Source organism: Pelecanus crispus, chromosome 2 (assembly GCF_030463565.1).
Source record: "Pelecanus crispus isolate bPelCri1 chromosome 2, bPelCri1.pri, whole genome shotgun sequence".
NCBI lineage: Eukaryota > Metazoa > Chordata > Aves > Pelecaniformes > Pelecanidae > Pelecanus > Pelecanus crispus.
The window spans coordinates 165,140,683-165,155,757 of NC_134644.1; the positions used below are offsets into that span (position 1 = coordinate 165,140,683).

A 15,075-nucleotide genomic window follows, 5' to 3' on the forward strand; every position below is an offset into this window, starting at 1 on the left:
TTCCTTCTATTCCGCAGCTTTGACCATGGAGGGAGATATGGGAAAGGATGGATCCAAGATTAAATATTCACTCAGCCTGAGGAGCAGCTGTCTCCCTCTTGCAAGAGAGCCCCTCAACTGCCAATTTCACAACTCCCTCCTGAACGCAATGATATATTTATAATAATTCCTGCTATTAATACAAATGAGGAAAAAAGAAAGCCAGGCTGTGGAATGCAGCGGAGTATTTATCCCAGCTAAACATCACTGTCTTACGACTGTGATAGGAATGAGAAAGAAACCAAACTCCACTACATCAAACCAGCTTTTAACACCGAGATCCATGCTGATAATATCACGACAGATAGTTTATCGGCAAGATCTCATCCATCACTACCTCCAAACCGGGAGTCTGTGATGAGGTTATCATCCCACCAGAACCCTGTTTCATCTCCCCCAGTGCCTCGCTTTCACCCAAGTAACAGCATGCCTGGAAGAAAGACCAGTCAGGACTCCACAAGGCTAATCCCAGAGGGACCCAGGTGTCACAGAAAAGCTCTGTGCTCTAAGGAATTGCCAGCTACAGTTTTTCTCTTGCACATGAACCACCATCACTTCACACCTTGACCCTTTAATGAGCTGCTCCCAGGTATCTGTTATGCAGGGTCACGGCCTGTGGCTCACAGGGAAAACAGACGTGGCCATGGGCTTTTTTAGTACCACGTATCAGCACTAGCATGACATTTGGCTACTGAGCAACTTCTGGATGCATGCATGCATGCATGCAGATAAATCCCACATCCCCAGGTACACGGGATGGGTTCAGCCTGCTGTGCACCTCCATGATGCCAACCTCGATTTCTGACTGCACCACCTGTATGCCAAACATGGCCAAGTCACCCACCAAGGCTACATCTGCCTCCATGACTTATCTGCCCCAGATGACTCAAGTTTCCCACCATGCTGTGCCCAGGCTCTCCAAAATCCCACATCTTGAATATCACTCTGCCCAAGTCATCAGCAGTCCTCTTGTCTGCTCCCTGTGGGGCAACTTGCAGCTCTGCCCTCAAGATCCACCCTTAGCACATGAAAAGAAGAGGGAAGGCAATGGGAAGGGGCTGGTCCAGCTGAGGTCTTGGAGCCCCACACCTGAGCGAGCAGCACGTCACAGCTCCTGTCCGGAGGGGCCTGGTCTGTGCAGCACACTTCAGGATTGCCATCAACATAGAGTTACCAGGGTGGAAAATGATCCCAAAATGTGGTGCCAAAGCCTGTGGCTGTGCTTTTTTGCTCCTACTACAGTAAGTTACATGAAATGGAAAAACTATATATAGGAAAACTTTGTTGCTTTCTGGTAATTCCCCCAAACTCTTACCATTCTGTATCTGGCCATTCTACAGATCACTGCTTGTACTCATCCTTAGATCATCATGCAGCAGGAAAATGGGATGAAGCTGAAAGATAACAAAACCTTGGCAAGACTCCAACCATGATTAGACATTTCAATGAGTAATGAGCATGACCAGAGTTACAGCAGTAAATATTTAAAGTTATTTTTGAAATGAAGTCTCAGGAAAGATGTAAACTCTCATGATTTGAGGCATTAGCTGACCTCTGATTACAGAGGGAAGGGGAGGAATGGAAACTTTTCCAAGATAAGGGATAACCTAACTGGTTTTCTAGCATATGAGAAAGCTAGAATGAGAGAACAGTTTCCCAGCACAGGAAACTTGAGCTCAAACACCTTTACAGATAAACTGTATAAAGAAAATAAGTAAAGACCATAGTACTTATTGATTTACAATTTAAACTATTCAATTCACTGAAACTTTGATTATTCAATACAGGCTGCTTTACTTCTCTTTCCCCCATATAGTTTTGGATCCATTCATTGTTTTTTTCTAAATCTTTGGGAAACTTATTTTCACCACCCATTTTGTAATGGCCAAAGCAATTGCTCTCCAACCTCAACTGGGTCCTTCAATACAAATGTCTCACGACATATGTAGCTATATGTACCCAGGTTACCATACCTTCTGCTTTCAGTCTGCCGAGGCAGGAATGTGTGGAGTGGTTTGTTGTGGAAACAGCTGAGTTTGGGCAAATCTTATACAAAGAAGGGCCAAAAGGTACTTCTTACAGCCAGGAAGGTTGATGGTGATCCTCAGAGCCATAACCCCAACACAAGAACATTTCACCTCCTGACCAAATGTGTTTTCTTCTGCTGTAACAGGTCACCAAAGGAATTTAATGGTCAACGCCAAACTTCTGTCCCCAACACCTAGTGATTTTTTTGGATGTTATGGGCTCAGGCCTACCAGTTCCCTGGAGAAGGTGTAAAATGAGGAATGCTGCTTGAAAGCTGCGCACAGGGCAAGAGCCAGAATAGATGTGCTGGAGCAGCTGGTGCTGGTCCAGCAACACACAGCAGCGTTTTGTACCAGTGAGAGCCACCTACATGCTGCAGGCTGTGCCAGATTTACCCTACAGCCACACTCTCACCAAGGGTGAGTCTGATCTGTCTGCAAGGAGGAGATGCAGAAATACCCCAGCCGTGTAGGTCGGCTAGCGCTGCTATAGGGAGCAGGCAAGCCTCAGCAGAGATGCCCAGTCAATGCGCCTGTTTGGGCTCCTTTTGGGGCCCTGCTGAGCCATGGCTGAAACAGAGGAGAACAGAGGCAAACAGATTTCTCTGGGATCTGTCAAGCCCATGCAGTTGATCAAAGCATGGAAAGCACAAGCACTCCAAACCAGACCAGTCAGTGCCATGACCAACAGACGAGGGGACGCAACGGCAGCACTGGTTAACATTGACAATGCCACCATGAAGTGCCACTATCTCCAAACCAGCGGTGTCAGGCAGCTGGGGCTGTACCCACCCACTCACAAGCCAGCATGCACAAGCAGCATGCCACAAGCCATTTGCAATCATTGCAGCGCCTGCACTAAGACTGATCCCGCCTAATGAGTTTCAGTAGTGGTTGCATGCAGATGTGAAAAGAAAATAGTGGGAGGTTGATTCCTGTGGGACTTGGCAAGTTTAGTAACACCAGTCTGTTTACCATTGCTGTTCATTGTGTGAACCCCTGCTCAAAAAATTCAAATTATTTTTGTGCATTTTCCTGCACCATTCTTCCTCAGCAAGATGGCACCTAATGGTCAGCAGCACTAAGAGACGCCAATAGGATGGGAAGCAGCATTTGGTCCAAGTCCTGGTGGGTGGTGATCTTCCAATGATGCTACTAAAGAGTTACCAGCATTTTTCCCTAGCCTGAATCAAAAGCCCATATTTGAAACCAGAGGAGCATTGATGCTGTTTGCCTGCTGAGGAACAGGCATTTTTGGCAACAGACTGTTGGTTAGAAGAGGCGACAGGACTGCTGAGTGGCTGAATAACTCCTGAAGAAGAAAAGGAAGATCCTGCCTCCAGATGCAATTTGATTAGCATCCCCAGAAGCTTCTGCAATGCAAGTTTGCCTGCTTTCCCCATTTACAGCCCACCCTGTGCTTGTCAGCAGACACACTATCCTTGCACAAAAATCACTTTAAAAAGGGTGCCCCATATCCTATCAGCGACTTGGTCACACGGATGTGATTTGGGCTCCAGAGCCCCGTTCCTTGATGCTCACACATTGCTTGTTTTATCAAAGCATCAGGCTGCACCTGAAGCAGTGTTCAGCATGCCTGCTACCCGCTGCCACTCCTCCTGTACTTCCCCACAAACCAGCCCAGTGCTTGGCTCCGGGCAGCCCTCCTCCATCTCCAACGCCTTTTTGAAGAGGAAGCGGCGCAGACTGACCAAATTCCGATCCCCTTACACAGCCCCTCAGAGCTGCTCCCCGGGTGGCTCAGCACAGCCCTCAGCTGCTTGCTCAGACCTGAAAACGCAGCAAGGATTTAGAGAGCTGAACTCTTCTTTTACAGGAGAAATCAAGTGTGGGATATTCCTAACCTCGGGCTAAGCAGATCCCAGAAATTTCTTTGCATTGGATGTAGTCTCAAGCTGCATCTGTTGTTATTGACATTATTAAAGCAAACAAACAAACCAACCAAAACAGTTTTGGGAAAGAATGCAGCCAAAGTCCCAGCCCAGGGGTGGGGGGGGAGATGCAGCAGACTGAAGCAATCACTGCAGTGCACAATATCAGCTCCTCCCTTACCTGCAACAGAGGTTTTGTTGTAAACTTATAGCGTTTACAGTAGCAATACAGTAGGCTATTTAAAAAATATATAATATACACACAGAGCACTCTTCATAGCAAGAGCTGTAAATGCTGATCTAGGTTCAGACCACAGAAATTTCCCATGGTCTGATCTCTGGCTCCCCCAGACTCCAGAAGAAATCTATCCCTGGTGCAGATGGGGTGGGCTTGGTCTCCCATCAGATCTGTCTTTTAAGGGTTTCCAGATCCGAGCCTCAGATGAGCCATCTCTGCGCCAGGAAGTTGCTTGGGGCTGCAGAGAACAGGGCTCAGACCCGAAAAGTAGATACAAGTCCAAAACGTGGGAAGGGGCCGTGAGCTTGCCGAGCATGGAGCAGCCGTTAGCTGGATGAAAGCAGCCGATGCCGCCCCTGCAAACAGCATCATCCCCAAAGCCTCGCTGATGAGAGACAGCTATCTCTGCTAGCTGTGAAGGGGGAGGGACACTGAAGAAGATGGTGCCTTGGAGGCTGAAGGTCCTTCAGCGAATCGACTGATTGAAACCCTACTGCTCGGCTCTACCTGCTCTGCTCCCCGAGCAAGAGCTTCCTGCGCTGCAAAGACCTAGACAGCGCCTTCCACAACCAAACCCACCCTGTAAAAACTAATTAAAATGTTTAATTAGCTTTTGATTAACAGCATATTTCAAAATTCTTTAGAGACTTGAAGATCGGCAGAGGCACAACTTTGGGGTCTGGGGCCGTTCGTTTTTTAAATGAGTTCCCTCCTTGAGAGCAGACACGCAATTACGCCGCAGTATCAATTGTTCCTCATTTGCAAAGCCAGAGCATGAAGCGAGTTGCGTTAATGTGTCGAAATGAGGGGAGAAATAAAGAGAGCAATGGATCACTGAGTCTTTGAAGGGAAAAGTAATATTGCAGTAATTTATAGAAGGGAGAGTTTGTGGGTGGGACAGTCGCTCTCAAAGAACAGTGGAGTTCAGCCAGTAAATACAGCTCGTTTGAGAAGAGCATCACTGCCATCTTCAGGAAAGTTTCTCTTTCCTGCTATGCGGCAGCTTTCCCAGTAGTATTTTCTGATTTATGCAATACAATAGAAAGCATTTTCTGCAAATCTGGCAAAAGTTATATTTTTAGTTATTAATGATGCTGTGCGGATGATGGTTTGGTCCAATGCCTCCCAGCTTCTGAGTTTTGACACATCAAACTGCCTAGACAGGAACATTTCATAAGCGTAATTTCCAGTGCAAACTTCATTTTAAGAGAGAAAAGCCCTGTCGGTCAGTCCGGCCTATTTCAGTGCAGCAACATTTCCTAACGGACACCTCTCACCCTTTGTTCAGTCTAGCTTAAATGTCTCCAAGGAGCCACCCTCTTCCACTTCTCTTGCAAGATGTTTATGTTAGCTTAAGAGATGCGTTAGGAAACTCCTCATGACATCAGCCAACTTTCCTTCCCATGGCATTAAATCATCATTCTAGCCAGAGCACAGTCAATCAGCTGGCAAACGCAGAAAGCACCTCTAGCCCGGGTCTCACAGTGGCATTTCACTCTCAGGCACTACAAGCCATTTCAAAGATGCACAGTGCTGAATGCAGAGTATATCACCTTAAAAACAATAGTAAGGACGCTAAAGATGATAAAAGGCAATTGCTTAAAAGCTAGGAAATAGCACAGTTAAGACTTCCACATTACTTAAGCTCAAGTCTTCCAGCAAATGCACTCCCACACTGCTCTTAATTATACCAGTGCTGATCAGGGGTCACAGCTGGTTATGGGGACATCAGTTTTATACTGCAACATCTCCCTCCACCCTGCAATCAGATGTGTGTCTCACGAGCCCCTTGACACGATGGGTGTGCTTCCAGCCGTGTGGGATGAGCTGGATGTGCACACACACTCCTTTCCCACGCCTGGACACCGTCCCATCATTTGGCCAACGTTTGAGCATCATTTTGACACAATGGGCACGTGTGAAATCGCGCAATGCGGGAAGATGGGGAGCCAGGATAAAATAAGCAGCTCAGTTTCTTCCTTGCCTGCATCTGTGGAAAAGATGGGCCACAGATCAGGCCAGACACATGCTCTTGCCAGGCTGGCTCTGACTTGGGGTAGACTTCCATGACTATATAGAGGCCACCTCTTCTCTGTCTCAGTCAGTTCACAGTGTACATGGTTACCAGTGAGAGATAAAGCCATAGAGGACATAGAGATGTCACCTGCAGCAGGAGCTCTCCATGCTTCTGCAGATGGGGAGGGACATCAGCAATATGCCCTGGATGGCGAGGAAGGGGAGAATGTGCAGACACACACACCTCTGGAGACCGTGGGATCAAAAGGGATTTGCCAACACTAACGAGGAAGCCCATGGCAGGAGCCAGGAGCATGCACAGCTCTCCAATGTCCCACTTCATCATCAAGGTCACCAGGTGCTTGCAACTCCTTGCCTCATTTCTCAGACACCTCTGACCCCTGCAGCAACGTGTTGGCTTCTGGATAAGGCTCAAGCGTGAGCAGAGAACGTAGGTCCCCATGGCGGGAGCCTGCAGGGGGTAGCAGACTGCTGTAGTTCACAGCTGCTACGGGGGAGAAGACAAATGCACCTTCTGAATTTCTCCAACTCCTGTTGCACAAACTCAAGTCCCAGAAGGCATCCTAGGACCTGTCCTCAGTCACTCCCAATCAGCAGCACATGGAAGATAACAGACAGCACCAACACACTGCCATATATATTAGATGAATGCTTTTCAAAAGGAAAATGAGGGGTCTCACATGAAGCAGTGTGAAACACGTAGACATGACTGAGCAGGGCAACCAAGGAAAGGCTGTAAGTAAGCGTGGCCCCGGGAGCTCCAAGACCATTTGCACACAAAGGCAACCTCAGTAAGCATGTTCATAACACGCCAAGCCATGTAACTTGCTGCCAGCCTACCAATGCACTCAAGCATTTGCTGCTGAAATGATTACAGCACTTAGAAGGCTTTATTCTACCACTTACCAAGTGTTGTAACATCCCTGCAGTAAGTAGATGACTTCACAAAGTGAGAATGCCCCATACAACTCCACAAACACCCACTTCACACTATTACAGCTGCGACAAAAAAAGGACCAGAACATCACTCAGATTCAAGAGACAGGGTCAGATTATACCTGGCCAGATTTTGCTCACCAGGTACAGCCCTTGTGTGGTAACTTTGACAGAAGTGGTAAGCCTGTCCAGGCACCCTCGTATCATCACGGTAATGAAACAGAAGGATGAGACCAGCCTGAAAGGATCATTAGCACTGAAGCGGGGGGAAGCAAAGCACTGCCCCACACCCAGGGCACCAAGTTGGATGTAATCATCCAGTTTTTAAATATCCCACATGATAGCAATTCATTACAAAATTCATATGCAAATTGATAGCATGAACTTCATACTGGGATTGCTTTAGTCCTTGCTTCACTGCTCCCAGATGGAGAGCTGCTACTATTGATCAGCCAGCAGACATTACACCGGACCTGGGAAAATGAGTGAAAAAACTTTGCTTAGGCCAGTGAAAAGACCAAAAGAAAGAGCAAGAGCGAACAGCCTGGTAATTCAGAGCTAATTCTCTATCTTGATAAAAGAAACTGCTTCACAAAGGGCGTTTCCCAAAATTTTGAGAAACAAGTAAACCCATCGCCACAGCCAGGAAGAGCATCCTCAAGGATGCTTCCTGCCTCAAGCAGGACTTGGTAGCACACATCTGCAGCGCCCAGTAAACATCACAGCGAGTTTCCGCACAGACGCACTTTGGAAAAGCCCCAACTAACTATAAACTCACAGCAACTGCATAAACTACTCCTTGTTAATTATTTACATTTATTTCACAGGCGTAAGTCTTTTCAGGGACAAAAAGACAGCACTAAGTTTAGAAAACCGGAAGCAAAGGAGGATGAGCATCCTTCTTGTGAAGCAGCAGCCTGAAGAGCCACCACATCCCCACTGCGGACGACACTGGCATTGGCTTTGCGAGCCAGAAGGGAGCAGCCAGAGGACGGTGCATCCAGAGATGTTTGCCTAGGAATGCTTCAAGTCCACCTGCAACAAGCCGTTTCACGATCTCCCCCTCCAGATCTGCTCCAGCTATAATAGAACTACTAGGAAACAGGCAGCATTTCTGGCAAAGTGAAATCCTGAGATGGTTTGTAAGCAGATGATACAGACACGAAAGGATACTTTTTTTTTTTTTTAGGAGAAACATTTCTGTCATTTCTGTACTTTTTATGTGAAATTTTAAGAGCCAAATCAGTATCACATAAGCAGGCTGGTACTAAAGAACTGCAGAAAAAAATCCAGGGCTCGTAGGGTGGAACACACTCTTAGCCCTGTGATCAGGAGTGAAGCTACGCAGCCACTTTACCGTCTGTGAATGGTGACAAGCATCACACAAGCCACTGTGGACCCATTTCCCCGAGACACACCTGTACCCAGAATTTGAGGCTTGTAAGAAAGCAGCATTTACATTGAGAGACACAGCATCACGAGGAGAAGGCCTTCCACCCCCAACAGCTACAGGGTGGTTACACCAGCTCACAGAAGAGGGAGGATGGTCAATTTGAGCACAGCATTTATTTACACCATCAAGTGCCACCCAACCCAGTACCCCAAGACTCTAGGCTATCACATACGCCAGAGTGGTGCCATCCAAAGTGAGCAATTTTCCCCCAAAACTTACATAAATGCTGTTTAGTGGCCAATACTCAGCGCTGAGCCTGCCAGCTACTCTTCTGTTCACTACCACAGGTAACAATTAAACCAGAGAGGAGAAGATTAAAGAGTAGTTTTTGCAAGGAACAAGCACCAAAGCTCGAGCAGCGAACATGCAGTGGTCCCAGTTCAAAAATGCCAACAGCTGATGCCTGATGCACTGGAAGGGCTGTTTTCTTCTCTTGGAAAGCTCATGAGTAGGGAAGCTTGTGGAGTTGTGGGCCAGCCAACTCAAAGGCAAGCCAGCTCTCATCTCCTTTCCCAGCTGCGTACACAGAGAAAACTGCAGAACACAAATGCCAGAGGAAAAAAAGGAAAGCTCCAATTATTCTCAGACCACAAAAACAACGATGTTTAAAGGCAAAGATACTGGCAGGGCAGGAGAAAGGAAGAGCTGTCCAAAACAGTCAACTGAAGAAATTCTGTGTTCGTCTTGGTCAGTAGCCTTTGAGGCAGACAAAGAAGAAATCTGCTACACAGCTGGTTCTTCCATAACAGCACCCAGGCTGGATTTACTGTTTCAAGTGTTTTCTAATGAGATCAGAAATAAAAACTGTCAAACCCCCAAGCTGTGCTTAAAATCTGTTCTCTGTAAATTAGGCTTCCTCTAGAAAGCTTTATTTCCAAAAAGTAACACTGGACAGGAGTATGATTTGCCCCTCCTGCGATTATTATCTGATAATTGTATTCGCAGTAACAAGGTTGAGATGAAATTATTTTCTTCCTAGGGGTAACAAACTCATGAGGACAGCTATCCTTTCAGATACATGCAGAATGGTTGGTTGTATACAGTTTGTAACATTCATACAATTCTGGGAAAGATTTTTTTCTTTAAAAAAAAAATGAAACACCAAACGCACAAATCAAGCTTTGTCCTTTCTCAGCTGGATTCAACTGTGATGCTGCCAGAAGGACCAGACAGCAGTATCATGTCAAAGCAAGAGTATTTCATTCCTGCAACCAGCACAGCACATGGTTTGCTTTCTCTGTAGCAGGGACCTCTGCTAAGCATCTCTGGCAGGAAACAATCAAAGAAAAGAAAACGTATGACCCTGCCTAACAGAGAAGGATGTACAGGTACCAGCACCGCACATCTGCACCTCCTTTGAACTCTTCCACAAGTGCCACGATTTAAAGTTTTGCAGTTCTCTTACTTCCAAAAACAAACAAAAGATAAAAAGAAGAATCATTCCTGATGGTGCAGAAGGGGTGTCCACAAGAAATCCAGCACAGTCACACTGGTCTGTTGTATTTGGAGCTAGCATGCCATGTAAAGTTACAAAATATTATTTGTCCAGCAAATAAAGCTGAGGGTGTTCACGCTTGCCTGCAGGTTTCAAATCTCCTTTCCAGAACGCTGACAACTTGTTTTAGGCATAATCACAGCAGCCCCACACATGAGGTGCACTAATGTTTGCCCATCGATGCAAAACGTGCCATTTCCCAGAGATGTTCTTTCTAGTAATTCTCAATTATTGTTTGCCCCTTCAATTCTTCCCCCCGCAAAAAGCTTTATTTTCTTCACCAACCTATCAAAACTTAATACTTGCGATAAAATGCTGGCCAAACAGGAAACATACAGTATGCTAAGATTATTCATATTTAACCCACAGTTCAAAATATCTAGATCCACAAGAATATATACCAGTATAGAGTGAGGGAAGTTGATCTCCCCACCACTGGTACAGAAAGAGCCAAACTGGCAGCCCAATCTGGAACGTCATTTCTGATGACTGTACCGAGACGTCAGCATGGGTCGCCAAGATGCAGGTTCTTCAGCAAGGTCCACTGGGATCTACATGGATTGCACCAAGCTGTTCCCCCCAAACCCTGTACGAGTAATATTTCTGGGGACAGGGAAGCAGCACAGAGAGCAAGAACCCCGAAACACACTAGGCTTAAATCGCTGGATTAGACTAGGGGTTACTGGTAATGAAACAGCAGAGTTTTCACTATATAAAATTTATAAATTTATTTTTTTTGTAAAAATCCAAATAGCACGAGGACATCTCACTCAAAATACTGGTAAATCAAGCCACACTTAGAAAAATGAAAGCTGATTTTATTATCTTATCCACAGCCAATCATTTGACATGAACATGCATACGTAATTTTGCTAGGCACACACCACGGTTTAACGTTAGTTATTAAAGGTTAAACATACAACATACACCCTTACAAAAATGAGTCAAAATGCAAACGTAACCTCTAAACAAAACAGTTTTTACTCATTTAAAAAAACCTTTGTGTTGGGTACCATTTGTACAAACACAATTAATTTAAAGAAATTTGCTTTTAGTTTCCTTATGGTTGCACATGATAAAGAGCGGCAATGGAAAATGAAGTCATCAAGGGATTTTTAAATAGCAGAAATAGGCAGTCTTGCCATGCAGAAGAAGCAATATTAAATATTAGTTTTTCAAAAAAAGAAAAAAACCACAAGTTTAAAAATATTTAGTTCAAGTCACAGATCTTTCCCCAGTACAGAGAAATCCAAATGCAACGCATAATTAGCTGCCACTTAGGATGGCTATTCTGAAAAGTAGAAACACTTTCCAGAACTGATAATTCTCATTGATTTGGCACAGAAAAGAAGTCTGAGCTTACTTAAGAACAAGAAAGTGATTAAAAAAAGGGTAAACAGGAAGAGAGAAAATAAAAAGCAAGAATGAACAAGATAGTAGTTGCAATCACTAAAAAAAAAAAATTCTGTGCATCTCAGTCATTGCAGAATACTGTCTCTCTACAGCAGGAGCGAATTCCAGGTAATTGTTATTGCAACATGGATTTAATTTGCTTGGAGGTAGTCTCATCATTCAAATGCTTTGTTGTGTACCTAAACACAGAAATAAAAATCAAGTTGAGAAGAGCATGGATACCATTTTACTTTAGCTTAACAAATACATAATTTATTTATTTATGGCTCAACCTGACTGTACCAGAGTAAAACCCTCAGCCCCTGGTCATCACCCACCCCACAGTTACCAAGTACACAAATCAGCCATTCCGATCAGAAAATGCTATTACCAATCAGAACTATAACCCAACAGCCTTCCACCAAGGGGAGTTAAAAATAAGCCTCAAATGGATGTTGGCTTTCATGCTCACAGGCCATTTTATAGTAAACTCATGTTACCACTTGTGATAGGTTATTATTAAGACGACTAACTCTGAGGTCTCTGCCCATAGGAAACATCTTCAAATAAAACATAGCTTCAGAAACTTTTCTTCAAAACTTCCAGTGACCAAACCTTTCTAAGATCCCTCAATGAGAATGGATTTAATCACTTTTCAGCCTAATTTCCTGTTTAGTTAAGTAACCATGCTGCTAAAACTAAAGAGTATGCACATGTGTTTATTCCAGCCCCTTGCCCCTTCAAAATTCTCTAGGACATTAGCACCTTTTTAAATCACTACAAAAAACTTAATCATCTCTTATTTTCAAAGAAAGTACTGCATATTCTCAATGCTGGCTTCTTTTCATGATTAATTTCCCTGATTTTCCTTCCCTAACTGTAATCTAAAAGTAAAAACTTATTCTGTAATTTAAATTTAACACATTAAATTAGCACTTTCATTGTTATCCACAACTGCAGTGATATTTTATTTGTTCACTTGAAGAATATACAATGACTTTTTGTTTTGGAAATTAATATCAATATAGATATCAGCACTTTTGGGTAATTTATACTTTCCACAAACAAGAGGCCTAAGGTTTTCTAAAATCCTGAAAAGTTATTGCACTTGGTATTCTGCCCATGTGAAAAAGCTGAACATGATTACAATACTTATATAAATTTCAAATTATAAACAGCTGATCTCCCTTCCATCTGCTTTTAAGGCACATTATCTGTCTCTTGAGAAAACACAAGAACTCCTAACACTCCTCCAGAATCAAAGACTTAGATTCGGACTTGATTTCTCATGACATCATCGTGAATCTGCTTTCACCACACACGCAGCAGCTCACCTCTGCGCATCTTCCTAACAATTCCAAATGTGGTTTAAAAAAGATTTAAATATCCTACCCAAACGAGTAATCAAATGTATGAAACCAGGACTGTTAATGGATGTATGCATGAAATGGGTTGGTGTGGTGAAAGGGCAGCATGACAGCACAGACTGAATTTACACTACTAACCACAAAATAACACACAACAGAGTGAGAACCTGAACTACACTTTCCATGTGCTTTAATAGTGTCAACCATGATGGGGAAAAATGGGGCACCAGTAAAGATGGCTATTCATTTGCAGCTGCAATCACAATAAATTAGTCAGAAAATAAATGCTAATATAGCATTTTCCCTCTGGAAGCTTGTATTTTTACTGACCACCATCAAAAAGACTGATCACGTACAGGAGGTTCAGAGATAAGTAACAAAATGATTTAGGTATGGAAATACTCACATAAAGTCTCAAATTAAGCCCAGATTTATTTTCTTTAGCTAACAGTCTGAAAAAACTTTGCAAGTGAAACCACTTATAATACCACATTATTTCACTTCTTACCACATCTTAACACAAAAAAAGAGGCAAATGAAATTAAAGCAGTTTCACTACAGATAAAAAAACCCAAAGTACAACTGCACACTTTCAGGCAAGAAAAACTAAAGCTTCCACATTTCAAAGTGAATGCATGAATAACAATAGCCAGTTACAGTTAACTATTACCAAGTACTATGATACTTTTTCAAGTAAGGACAAGAATGAAGCCTTCATCTGCTTATCACGTTTTGGCACTTCTTGCTACTCTTCTAATGCTGGACACCCACATGAAGAGTATGTTACTGACTACAGATACAGCTTTACAACCCAAATTAGCAGATTTTACGTTTCCATACAGAATTATTAATTTTTCTTTACCTCTCCAATTAATGTGGCAAACTCTTGTCTCATCTATTCTACAGCAAAAACATTGAGACTCTTGCCTTAAGTACCTCCCTACAAATACTTCGTGAAAGAGGAACAATTTCTAGTTACATACCAAAAAACTATCTGCCTTACATGTCTGAAGCTATCTGCGAAACATAAAAGGCACATGAAACTACTCTTATATTCTACTAATAAAATCATTAAGCCACAGTCAAACCACACAGAGCTGAGGATATGGCCAATGCAAACTAATTCAGCCATTTCTTTAGTAAGCTTGACCAAGCCACAGTGCGCATGCTGCAGCTGCTCATTTGCTTGTTTGGTAGTTCAGTCAGTAGATGTGATCAGTTAAATTCTAGTTAGCTTTTAGCATGTATTATACTTTGTCATCAGTTTGAATTTCAGGTACAATGTCTGCTCTGTCACACTTACCTCTACAGACTCATACTTAACCTGCATACAGTTAAAGTATGCAGAAGGTTATCTTAGAATAAACAACTGCAAGTTTACGACCTAGCTTTTAAAACACAGTAGCTTCCTTCTTCATGCATCCCTGTCTCAAGACATATTGGAAAAGAAGCCTGCAATAACCTGTTATAACACATGAATATATTATTTTATATATTAATATTAATTTATATTTATAAATACTATAATAATATGTATAATTATATTAAATATATTAATAACAATCACCCTTTACCTGTAACACTGACTGAATGCTTTGCTGCTGAAGAAAACGCCCAGGACAATTTATTAAAATTCAAATTAAAATATTTCAAATAAAAGAATAAGAGTACCTGAGAGCATTTAGAAGGCCTTCTACACTGTTAGGAGGCTGGTCTTTAAGAACTTTGATGCACCCTTTCATCTAGAAGTTAAAAACAAAAATACAGGTTTTTTCATGGTAATACCTTTTAAGTTTACAGAATTGTTTTATATTAAGTTTGTCTGAAAGAAAAAAGTATTTAAAAATTGCAGCACTGTAAAGACACTTTCTTGATACTAGAAAGGAATTAAGCTTTCAGTATTACATTTTCCTATGACAGAATGGCTTAGCTACTTAAAAATCTGTATGTCTTTGACAATGTAACTTTGATGTCAAGCTCTGCTTTATTGACCTTAAAAAAAGGCACTGTAAACAAAAATGTTTATCATAAATCAATTAAGAATGATTACATTTGCCTAGTGAAATAACGACAAACTCTAGCTAATACAATGGGATAATAGTCCATTTGAAACATCCACGAAGCAGCATACAGTAACAGCATGTATTCCATAGACTTACTATCAAACAACAGCAGAAAGTTAAAGACTTGAAGGCTGGT

At 42.9% G+C, this 15,075-nt stretch overlaps 1 protein-coding gene across 1 annotated transcript in view; it reads right to left on the bottom strand.

Annotated features, from left to right (window-relative positions):
• Positions 1-10,882: 10,882 nt before the first annotated feature.
• Positions 10,883-15,075, bottom strand: part of CYRIB (CYFIP related Rac1 interactor B) — a 79,291-nt gene continuing 75,098 nt past the window's right edge. The window contains 2 exon segments of the mRNA XM_075704792.1: positions 10,883-11,709; positions 14,548-14,618. Of these exon segments, the coding sequence (XP_075560907.1) occupies positions 11,646-11,709; positions 14,548-14,618 (135 nt within the window). The 3' untranslated portion in view covers positions 10,883-11,645.